This window comes from Rhinatrema bivittatum, chromosome 2 (genome assembly GCF_901001135.1).
Source record: "Rhinatrema bivittatum chromosome 2, aRhiBiv1.1, whole genome shotgun sequence".
In the NCBI taxonomy this organism is placed as follows: Eukaryota; Metazoa; Chordata; class Amphibia; order Gymnophiona; family Rhinatrematidae; genus Rhinatrema; species Rhinatrema bivittatum.
The window spans coordinates 51,919,378-51,931,829 of record NC_042616.1 but is presented as its reverse complement, the minus strand read 5'-3'; the positions used below and the strand labels follow the sequence as shown (position 1 = coordinate 51,931,829).

Here is a 12,452-nt window from a genome sequence, read left to right as displayed (position 1 = left end):
AAATCTGGTTTGAGAGGGAATATTTCTGTCCCCCTACACCTGCAGAATGCCACTGGGTGAGGGCACTGCAAGCCTGCTGCAGCCCAGCAGGAATGGGTGGGGGTGACATTGCCTAGGACTGGAGAAAGCTTTGTGCCCAAAAACAGAAAGAAAAAGAAAGTTATGTGTGTCTGAGAGAGAAAGACAGATGTTATCTCGACACCTTGTACTCATACAATATGAATCATTATATAGTGCAGCAGTCATTAAGCTAAGTGGAAGACAGCCGGACAAACCTTCACAGTTAAAAGTAACGCCACGCTGACCAACTACATTTTCTCTGGGCAAATTGTTGCCTGCACAAAATTATGCCAAATAAAATCAGGCACTCGGGGTGTTCCCAGGTTTTAACTTTAGCCTGACAGCATTGACACTCGGTACTGGCTTGCCATGGATTGCTGAGTAACTCTGGTCGGCCAAACAAGACTATTTAGTTAGCTGGGCAGCTCTGTCCCGATAACTTTCAACTAGATGTTCGATGGCACGTCCAGCTGAATAAGTGCTTCTGAATATCCAGATAAAGATAACCGGTAATGACACCGCTTGGCAGGTGCTTGAATATGGACCTCTAAGGAGTAGACTGAGGAGTGCGAGAAGGTGAAGGGATACCCAGCCGAGGCCGGGTATCATTATTAGAATTCATATTAGAAACAGATTCAGACAACAAAAGGTCTCAGGTTAATAAGTGAGAGAGTGATGGAGGTGGGAGTCAGGCCTGGGGCTCTGGGTGTTGCTGTGCTGGTCTCCTAATGTTTGTGCCAACCCAAGCAGAGTGCAGGGATGAGACGTTCCTAGGCAAAGGATGGTGTTATAGAACAGGACTGATCCAATGAGATTCTCTGCAGAAAAGCCGACGGCTTGATTTTCCTAAGAGCGGGTACTGGGACAGTGGTACCTTAGCAGTCTGGATGGTTCCGTCCCTTCCATCTGTGTAGACCTGGTAACGAAGTCCATCATGGCTGTACATGAGGCGGTATTTGGTGACGTAGCCGCCCGACTGCCTGCCACCCTGAGTGATGATCCCCGTGATGAAGGTGGGCAGGAGGAAGTCCACCTGGAAGTAGGGTCTGCGGTCAGTGTCCAAGGGGCTCCATCCTGGCACGATGTTCAGGCTAGAAGAGAGAATTAAAGCATGAGACTTGCGGCCCCACTGCCTGTTCCCTGCTTGGGCTGCCTCACAGAAATAGGTCAAGGTGCCTAGGTGGACATCAGAGCAGCCATCTGTAGTCGACAGTTACCCAGGGATAAAGTTTCAACGGGTTACCTAATTACAAAGTTACATGTGCACTTTTAAGTATGCATAAAACAAGCCAACGCTCAAACACAAAGTTCCCTGCCTACACTGACTCTGAAAATTGGGTTGTTAGGAAGTCAAATGTATGCATGCACATTTACGCAGTGCAAATGGGGATGCAATGTTAAGCATGCTAGCTGCATTATGGCTACACTTGTACCTTTAAAAAAGTGAGCCACACACATGCATCTAAAACAAGCTCTCAAAATGCCCCTTTTTGATGTGCACTAGCTTGTGCACATTATAAAAATACGTACTTTCTGTCAGTCACCTATAGCAGCTGACTTATGCTTGTTATCTCTGAATTTGATATTCCAAAGTTTTGTCCAGGTATCTTTCAAGTTACCACAAGAGCTGAATTTTTCTCCCCTCTCACAATTTTAGCTTTACTTCTACCTTTAGGAAATAATTCTTTACAGAGAAGATGGGGGATGAATGGAATGCACTCCCAGTAGAGGTGATGGAGACAAGAACAGTATCCGAATTCAAAAAAACATGGGACAAATACAGGGGATCTCTAAGGAAGTGATGAGAATTATAATGATAAATTAATTGGACGGAAGGGCAGACTGGTCTTTTTCTGACATCATGTTTCTATGTTTCTAGATGCTGTCCTTGTTCCACCACCTCCACGGGGAGGCTGCTCCATGCATCCACTGCCCTCTCTATAAAGAAATATTTTGTTAGACTACTCCGGAGTCTGTCCCATTTCACCCTCATCCCATGACCCCTTGTTCTAGCCCCTCCTTTCCACTGAACGAGATCCACGTGGAGGTATTTAATTGTCTCTATCATATCTCCCCTAACTCATCTCTTATGTAGGATATACATGCTTAGATCTTGAAATCTGACCTCTTATGTTTTAGAACATAGACCAGTGTACATTTTAGTTGCCACCATCTGGACTGACTCCAACTGAATTATCCTTTTCAAGGTGTGGTCTTCAGAACTGTACATTGTATTCCAAATGAGGTCTCACCAAGTATTTATACAGAGGCAAAATCACCTCCTTCTTTCTGTCAGCCATTCCTCTCCCTATGCAGCCAAGCATCTTCCTGGCTTTTTATTTTGTCATTTTATCCACTTGTTTGGTCACTTTTAGATCATTTGATACCATCATCCCCAGATCCGTATCTTCTTTTGTGCTTAGAATTGTATCCCCTATACTGTACCTTTCCCTTTGGTTTAATGCAGCTTAAGTGCATGACTCTGCATTCTTTAGCATTACATCTTAGCTCCTTCCTAGCTGTCTACCCTCAGGCAGATTTTGGAATCATTGGCAGCATCCTGTGTAGGAGGGGAACAAATAAACTGAGTCCATCTCATAGAGAAGCACTTCAGCTCCATCCATCCCATGGAGTTCCAGAGCTCAGCCTATCCCATCCCACAAAGCATCATATCTCAATCTATCCAACAGAGAACACATTTAAATCCATCCCACGGAGCATTAGCGTAATCCCATTTCATCCCACAGAACAATAGAATTCAAACCACCCAAAGAGCACCCGAGCTCGGCCCATCTGACAAAAAAAAAGCATTGCAGTTCAGCCCATCTGACAAAGCACCAGAAATCCCCATAGAGCATCACAGCCAATTCCATAGAGGAGCACCAGAGCTCGGCTCATCTGACAGAGCACAGAATTAAATTCATTCCAAGGAGCATTAGAGTTTATCCCATCAGATCTCAGCCTGACTCATGAAACAGCAGAGTTCAATTCATCTCATCAAGAGACATCACAGTTCAGCCCATCTCACGGAGGAGATGAGGTGCTCAACCCATTTTCTGGGGGTGCATTGGATCTCAGCCCATTCCACAGAAGGACAAGAGACTCACATGTTGGGGACAATGTTGAGACGTCCAGCATCCGGGGGGTTATTCTCCTTGTATGATGAAGCACTGAGCTGCTGATAACGAATCCGCCCATCCTCCAAACCCAAGGTTTCATCACAGGGGCCTGCGGAGAGAAGCTGAGAGCTCAGTGGAACTGTGCAATACATTATAAACTGTGCAATACATTATAAATGTTCCCAAACAACATTCCACCACATCTTATTCACTGTACAGTTGGCACCCTTTGCACATATAAACAAATGATTCATTAAAAGTGTAAAACTATTTAATCAATACTCTTGAGACCTGCCAGAGAGGACAGGCTTTAACAGATAAGCTGCTGTAGAAGACTGCTCTACAGCTGGTATGAAACCTGAAGTAAGGGCTAAAACTCAGGAAGGGTTAGGTTTGATTAAGCTGTGAAAGGAAAATTTGGTTATTACCTGATAATTTTCGTTCCTGTAGTACCATGGATCAGTCCAGACTCCTGGGTTTATTCATCTGTGCCAGAAGGTGGAGACAGAGAAAGTAAAACTGACACTGCTTTATATACATTGATGCCACCTGCAGTTCCTCAGTTTTGATCTGTATCCAAGCTAAATGCAAAAACACCACAAAAAACCCTAAAAAACATTTCAATATAAACTGATAAAAAAACTTCTGATGTCTGTAATCTACAACAGTTGAGCAGACGACTCTCCACCCTTCTCAATACTTGGGCGGCTTCTGGACTGATCCGTGCTACTACAGAAATGAAAATTATCAGGTAAGAACCAAATTTTCCTTTCCCTGTATGTACTCGGATCAGTACTCCTGGGATGTACCAAAGCTTCCTAAACAGGTGGGACCTGGAGAGTCCCACTCGTAACATGCTTTCGCCAAAAGACCGAGACTCCCGATTCGCCACATCCAGCTGATAATGTTTTGCAAAAGTATGCAGAGACTTCCAAATTGCAACTCTACAAATCTCCTGTGGCGACACAAAATGAGCCTCTGCCCAAGAGGTCGCCTGAGCTTGAGTGGAATGGGCCCTCAAGCCTTCCAAAACTGGCTTACCCCTGAGGATGTAAGCGGAGGCAATAGCCTCCTTAAGCCATCTGGCAATGGTAGTTTTGGAAGCTTAAGACCCCTTCTTTGGACCACTCCACAAAATGAAAAGATGACCAGACTGTCTAAAACCATTTGAGACTTTAAGATAGTGGAGTAACGCTCTATGGACGTCCAGTAGCCTAAGCTCATGAGCATTAGATTCAGAAGCTCCCAAATCCGGAAAGGCCGGTAACTCAACAGACTGATTAACATGGAAGGTGGACATCACTTTCGGGAGAAAGGATGGCACTGTCCGCAAGGATATACCGATGTCCGATATTTGAAGAAAAGTATCTCGACACGACAGCACTTGCAATTCTGAAATTCTCCTCACAGAGCAAATGGCTACTAAGAAAACAACCTTTAGAGTCAAATCTTTAAGAGTCGCTCTGCGGATAGGTTCAAACGGAGCCTCACATAAGGTTTACAGCGACACTGCCAGCATGGATTTACCCAAGAGAAGTCTTGCCTCACAAATCTACATTTTTGTGAAGGGGTGAATAAACATGTGGACAAAGGTTAACCTGTAGATGTGGTGTATTTAGATTTTCAGAAGGCATTCGACAAAGTCCTGCATGAGAGGCTTCTAAGAAAACTAAAAAGTCATGGGAAAGGAGGTGATATCTTTTTGTGGTTTGCAAACTGTTTAAAAGACAGGAAACAGAGAGTAGGATTAAATAGTCTGTTTTCATAGTGGGAAAAAGGTAAACAGTGGAGTGCCTCAGGGATCTGTACTAGGACAAGTGCTTTTTAATATATTTATAAATGATCTGGAAAGAGATATGATGAGTGAGGTGCTTACATTTGCAATGGCACAAAATTATACAGAGTAGTTAAATCTCAAGCGGATTGTGATAAATTGCAGGAGGCCCTTGTGAGACTGGAAGATTGGGCATCCAAATGGCAGATGAAATTTAATGTGGATAAGGGCAAGGTGATGCATATATGGAAAAATAACCCTTGCTGTGGTTACACAATGTTAGGTTCTATCTTAGGTGTTACCACCCAAGAAAGAGATCTAGGCGACATAATAGACAATACATTGAAATCTTCGGCTCAGTGTGCTATTGTGATCAAAAAAGATAACAGAATGTTAGGAACTATTAAGAAGGGAATGGCAAATAAAATGATGAATGTCATAATGCCTTTGTATTGCTCAATGGTGAGACCGCATCTTGAATAATGTGTGCAATTCTGGTCGCCGCATCTCAAAAAAGATATAGTTGCACTGGAGAAAGTGCAGAGAAGGGTGACCAAAATGATAAGGGGCATGGAACAGCTGCCCTATGAGGAAAGTCTAAGGAAGTTAGGGCTGTTCAGTTTGGAGAAGAGATGACTGAGGGGGGAAATGATAGAGAACTATAAAATCATAAAAGGACTTGAACAGGTTAATGTAAATTGGTTATTTACTCTCCCAGATAACAGAAGGACAAGGGGGCACTCCATGAAGTTAGCAAGTAGCTCATTAAAAGCAAATTGAAGAAAATTCTTTTTCACTCAACGCATAATTAAGCTCTGGAATTCATTGCCAGAGGATGTGGTTATAGCAATTAGTGGAATTGGGTTAAAAAAAAGGTTTGGATAAGTTCCTAGTGCAGAAGTCCATAAACTGCTATTAATTTATTGTTTTATGTTAATTTATAGTTTGTAATTTTGTTAACTTATTGTTCAATTACTTAATCCTGTCCTATCTTCCGACATCCATGTTTTTACTCTCCCTGTTTTAATGTAACTTCTCTTTTCCACTTATACGTTAATTGATTTTTCCCCTTGTTCTAATGTAAACCGGTACGATAAGACCTGGTCTTGAGTGTCGGTATAGTAAAAGAAGTTAAATAAATAAATAAATAAATAATCAATGAGGCTTAGTAGCTTGGGATCTATTAATTTAAATTCTGGCCTCTTGCCAGGTACTTGTGACTTGGTTGGCCACTGTAGGACACAGTTTGATGGCCCCTTGGTCTGACCCTTTATATCATATCTTATGTTCTTATGACTCGAAAATACTGGGCCATGATGGAAAACAGTTGACCGCTGTCCAATCCTCAGGGATCCATCTATGGTCATATTGATCAAATCTGGGAAGCAAGGTCGATGTGGCCACTCTGGAGCTTCCAGGATCACGTTGCCTGGATGTTTCTTTATTTGCCATGATCTCTTGTCCACCAGAGGCCATGGAGATAAGACAAAGAAGAATCCCTTGAGTCCACAGCAGCACCAGAGCTCCAATGCCTTCTGTACCGTGTTCTGTTTAGTGGCTGTGTTACCTCCATCTTTCGTGAATAAGACACATCACTGCCTCCAACAGCTCCCATTCCCCAGGGTCTATCTTCCTCCAACTGAGAAAATCCACCTGAATGTTGTTCACCCTGGCGATGTGAATAAGACACATCACTGCCTCCAACAGCTCCCATTCCCCAGGGTCTAACGTCCTCCAACTGAGAAAATTCGCCTGAATGTTGTTCACCCTGGTGATGTGAGATGCTGCCAGCTGCTCCAAGTGCTGCTCTGCCCAAAGACTCAACTCCAGGGCCTCTCGAGGCACTTCCTGATTCTTGGTTCCATCTTGACTGTTGATGTATGCCACAGTTGTTGCAATGTCTGATATCTATTGGATGGCCGCGTAACCTTGGCAGGCAGGCAAGCATTACCAGGGACAACCTCCCTGCAGCATTTACCCACTGTGATTGACAGATGGGAGGCCTGAGCACACAATCCCTACATAGTAGTTTACATCACCTTCGCTGAGTGCCCCTGCAGAAAGTTCTGCAGGCCCTGGAAACATTCCACCCAGGAGAAGGAGGATGGATCTATACCGGAGCCCATAGGCCCAAACTTGCTCTTTCCAAACTCTCTCTCTCGGGGAAGCTTCTGCCGTCAGGAACAAGGGAGGAGGGGAACTGACCATTGCCTCGCTTCCCACTCCACTCCCCTCCAGAAATACTATAGGCCAAGGAGATGTCCCAACATGGGCAAAAGCTGTAATAGTCAAATCACTTTGAGCTTCTAAACAGCACTGACCGAAATGGAGAGAGAGTGAGGAATGAATTTCTATCAGATGGCAAGCCTCACAGCTCCAGGACATGTGCATATACGCGCTCAAGACTAGGTCGCAATTGTATGTGCACAAGACCATGCACAAATACACGCTCCAATCTAGGTCGCAGTCTTACATGCACAAGAACCTATGCAAATACACGCTCAAGTACCTGTGCATATCTGGGCTTAAGTCAAAGACATACGTGTTCAAATCTAGGCCTCAGTCTTACGTGCACAGATTCCTGTGCATGCAACCGCCATCCGGCAAGAATGTGCACACATGCCTACGCACACAGGAAAAGAACCGCTGGCGTGGACTACCACACAGCTAAGCAAAGCCTGCCTGCACCTTCAGTATGTTTAGGCCTGAATCCATTCAACATCTGGCATAAAAAAATCATCGAAGGCTCAGGCCTCTTGACTGGCCGAGAATCCATGGAGACTGGGGCCGAGAGCCAGCATCCCCTGCTGCTTGTTCCACTAAACAAGCTTTGAACATAAATAACTTAAATTGGCAGAAGACCTCTACCAGAACCAGAGAATGCTCCTCAGTGCATGTGCCTCTCTGCACCTTCATGGCACAGGGAACCGCCGGCGATAGATGAGGATGGGATTCCCCTGCCTCTCCTGCCATTGCTGCTAGGGAATCTGAAATGGCCGCCATTTCCGCACTGATGGGGGAAAGCCTCAGCGCTAGACCCCGTCACCTGCAAGGCTTGTTGTACCAGGGCGGCCATGCTTAACGCATACCCCCAAACGCCATACCACTTTTGCCCCATGTGCACACTGTTCCTTCCCGCATCCGCGGCACCAGGAGCTCAACGGCAAGCAGGGGAACAGTCCCTCAGAGACACGGAGCCAACACCCGGTCTCCTCCGCAGGCAGAGAAGCTGCTGAAAAACCCCATCGCTGAGCTCCCCAAGCTGCTATGGTAACTTCCCCCCTGGAACCCCGATGCTGCTGATAATGTTCCTTATTCTTTTTTTTTTATTATTATTCTCTGAAAGCAAATAAAGATACAAAGAAACCAATACTTTCCTTTGGTGCAGAGGTTCCAGTTCCAAGAGCTCAGGCCACATGGCAGAACAGAAAAGAGCCAAATCACTGGTTATATCAGTCTCCTTTCATCAAACTTTAGGGACCCAGCTCAGGACAAACTGTATTAAAAGGGATATTTCCCTGCTCCATTAGGCCTGCAGTGCAGAACTTCCATCAGATTCCACCGCTGACTCATGGGGGATGATGGATCTGCGCCACCAGATTTCCACCCCACGAACTTCCAGACCAAGCAAATGAGGAGGGAGTCATCAAATCCCTCCTCATTTGCCTCAAACCAGGGGGGATGACTCCACCAGACCTCACAACCCCCTGAGAGGATCCAGAAATTTTCTTTTAATCTTTTTTTTTCTCTCTTCAGACTATAGGTTTTGCACCATCTACCATCTGCTGGAGGCAGAGAAATACTGAGGGACTGCGGATGACATACTGGGTTATGTACAGTGTCGGTGAAACTTTCTCTGTCTCCATCTGCTGGCAGGGAGGCAAAACCCAGGAGTCTGGACTGATCTGGGTATGTACAGGAAAACCGCTTTGATTTGTGATACGGAAAAGCACTTTATTAAATATATTAAACTAAACCTAAAGTAAGCCATGCAGTGGAACTGCCCTTGCAGGAGTTTCTGTGGTACCAAGAGGTCCTGCATGAGGAGGAATTGGGGTCAGAGCAGAACCTATGAGCTTGCACCAGCTCATAGACCCCCATGTTGACTTTTGTTCCTAATGCTGCTACTGCTGCCACTTACAGATCACAGTCCGGCTTGGGACCAGCCATGAAAGGAGGCTAGAGAAGGGCTGAATGTGCATAGGCCAGTGAGATTGCCATTGCTCCTCTCTCATCACCCACCACCGAACTTATCCAAGAGAAAAACGTTGTCCCTGTCATCAGCCTGCCCTCTTCCCACCATCCGTCATCCAAAGAAAATATTGTTGCTGACCCTGGCCAGGGCTGGTTGAAGGGAAGGATCAGATGAAAGAGAGAGGTTTGAAGGTTGGATCAGGTGGGTGGCTGAGAGAGGGGAAATGACAGAAGACTGACTTAGGGGGATATACTGTAACAATAGGCGCTGGAGGTGAATGCAAGAGAAAGGGTTGGAGTGGAAACTATGAGGTTGGAGTTGAGAGAGAGGGGATAGGGCAAGAGAGTGGAGGAGGGAACAGGGGATGGGTGAGAGGAAGGGGAGGACAGAGGATCAGCTGGGGGTTATCAGAAGAGATTGGAGGTGAAAGAGGATGAGTTGGGGGATGCAGAAAGGGCTGGAGAGAATAAGAGAGGATGGGCAATGCAAGAAGGGGAAGAGAGCTGGGGGGAAATGCTGGATAGGGGATTAAGGGAGGAGGAGATCTGCTGGAGAAGATGGAGGCTGAGAGAAAGGATAAACAGGAGACTGTGAGGGTTGAGAGAGGAGATCAGTTGGCGTGCAGGGGGGGGCAGAATGGCATGGAGGGGGACAGCACACCTGTTCATTTGTTTTGGTCTTCCTCTGGGGTCATGTAAATTTTCAAGTGCCAGAATGGGATTCCACTGGCTAAACGTTTGGAACGCTCTAACCTACGAAGAGCCTGAGGAGGGGAGGTTTCATCAGCGAGGAATCGATTCCTGTCCATTACCAGAGAGAAGGAGCTGAAGGTATTGTTCAAGAGTTGTTTTTTTTCTACTGGCTCAAGCGTGCTGCGCTTGAGAGGAAAGGGTTATGATTTGCTGGTGTGTGGGCCCTGGGCTGAGGTGAGATGTGGTACCACCCACAGGGAGGAGCCCTGTGAGCCTCACCGTCGGGAGGCGAGGTCTCAGCGGACGTCAGACACAGCTGTGAAACAGAGTTTTTATTAGAGAGGTCGAAAGGCACAGCCCGCAGAGCGGGGGGTGCAGGAAAGTAACAAGGTCTGAGCAGAGGGGTATACCCAGGGGGAATACCTCGGACGTGGAGATCCAGTAATGGTGCGCAGAGTGGGGTACACCGAAGAAGTCTCTCCATGGTGCTGATGCGGTAGTAGCCTGCAGCGCAGGGTTAACCAAGGCATTCCTCACTTAGAGATGGTATGGTAGTGGCCCGAGGAACGGAAACACGGGTGAGGGTCCTGTAGCGATGATGCGGTAGTGGCCTGCAGCGCAGGGTACACCGGAGTGGTTCCTCACTTAGAGATGACACGGCAGTGGCCCGAGACATGGGTTACACCAGAGAGGATCCCACAATAAGGCTGGTATAGAAACATAGAAAATGACGACAGAAGAAGACCAATCGGTCCATCCAGTCTGCCCAGCAAGCTTCACACTTCTTTTTTTCTCATACTTATCTGTTTCTCTTGGCTCTTAGAAACCTTAGGTTTTATTTCCCTTTCAACCCCACCATTAATGTAGAGAGCAGTGATGGAGCTGCTTCCAAGTGAAATATTAAGTTTGATTAGTTGGTTAAGCGGCAGCATAGCTCTCTGCTGTTGAAGCAGAGAGCAATGCTCGATATGCGTGAAGTATTAGTTTTTCTTCTCCCCTGCCGTTGTAGCAGAGAGCTATGCTGGATATGCATTGAAAGTGAAGTATGCCTTGAAAGACACATTAACTATCATCTAATATTGAAATGCCTAATAATTGGTAATTGAATAAGCCTAATAATTGGTAATACTTATAGCCCATGAACCCATCCCTGTTTTTTTTGTTGCTTTTTTTCTTTTTTTAATTTGGAGATGGCAGCCCTCCATCCTTCTGCTCCGTGAAGGTGGAACACCAACCACTGGCCACTGGCATCCCGTTCCGTGAATGCCTCTGTGGCTACTGCCGCTCCGTGCAGTGTTTTGCTGCCTCCTCTTTATATGCTTCCTCTAGACCTGATGGATCCACAGTGTTTATCCCACACCCCTTTGAAGTCCTTCGCAGTTTTGGACTTCACCACTTCCTTCGGAAGGGCATTCCAGGCATCCACCACTCTCTCCGTGAAGAAATACTTCCTGATATTGGTTCTTAGTCTTCCTCCTTGGAGCCTCAGCTCGTGACCTCTGGTTCTGCTGATTTTTTTCTGACGGAAAAGGTTTGTCATTGTCTTTGGATCGTTAAAGTTTTTCAAGTATCTGAAAGTCTGAATCATATCACCCCTGCTCCTCCTTTCCTCCAGGGTGTACATATTTAGATTCTTCAATCTCTCCTCGTATGACATCCGATGAAGACCCTCCACCTTTCTGGTCGCCCTTCTCTGCACCGCTTCAATCTTGTCTCTGTCTCTTTGTAGATACGGTCTCCAGAACTGAACACAGTACTCCAGGTGAGGCCTCACCAAGGACCTGTACAAGGGGATAATCACTTCCCTTTTCTTACTCGATATTCCTTTCTCTATGCAGCCCAGCATTCTTCTGGCTTTTGCTATCGCCTTGTCGCATTGTTTCGCAGACTTCATATCATTAGACACTATAACCCCAAGGTCTAGTAGTGGTCCGCGGAGTCAAGGTACTCACAGAATGGTAGTTCCAGGAGAGGTCCCAGGGAATGGGAACAGACAGCAGTCCAAGGCAGAAGACCATCTGAGGAGCGGATAGCCAGAGACGAGGAAGGGCCCCCGAGGAGCGGGTACCCAGAGCGTCTCATGCCGAAATGCAGAGACTGGAACAGGAAGTCCGAAAAAGTGAAGCAGATTCAGCAATGAGTGAACTCCTTGCTAACTCATCAATAGGCAGGGCCAGCCAGCTTAAGTATAGCAGAGTGAAGACGTCATCCGGAGGGGACGCCCTCGAGGTTCCCGTCATGACGTGCTTAAGACTGGCCTGTGCGCGCGCCTAAGTGATCCCAAAGGCAAGATGGCGGTCGGAGCGCCCACGCTGTCCCGGGAACGCCAGGAAGGTCGGCGGTAGCTGGCGGAGGCTGCCACTTTCCCCAATGATGACAAGGCCCAAAAAAAGAGGTGAGCATTAGTGGTCGCAGCCATCTGCGACCGACAGGCGTAACAGAAAGTGCTAATCTGGTGCTTTCAGAAGGAGATCTAAATATTTAAGAAGACTGCAGAAGAGGTAGGAGAATTGGGACTTGTGTATTCTGATAAGTAACTGGGACTGGGAATAGGATTGAGATTCATTTTGGAATTGGAAGAAGGATTACATTTTCTTCAATCTGAGTAATTG

General features: G+C 46.3%; 1 protein-coding gene across 1 annotated transcript in view; it reads right to left on the bottom strand.

The window, feature by feature from the left end:
* Positions 1–12,452, bottom strand: part of LOC115083210 (SCO-spondin-like) — a 508,366-nt gene that overhangs the window by 314,623 nt on the left and 181,291 nt on the right. The window contains exons 49-50 of the mRNA XM_029587016.1: positions 3,168–3,288; positions 935–1,151 (exon numbers count right to left, since the gene is read on the bottom strand). Of these exons, the coding sequence (XP_029442876.1) occupies positions 935–1,151; positions 3,168–3,288 (338 nt within the window). The remainder of the gene's footprint in view (positions 1–934; positions 1,152–3,167; positions 3,289–12,452) is intronic.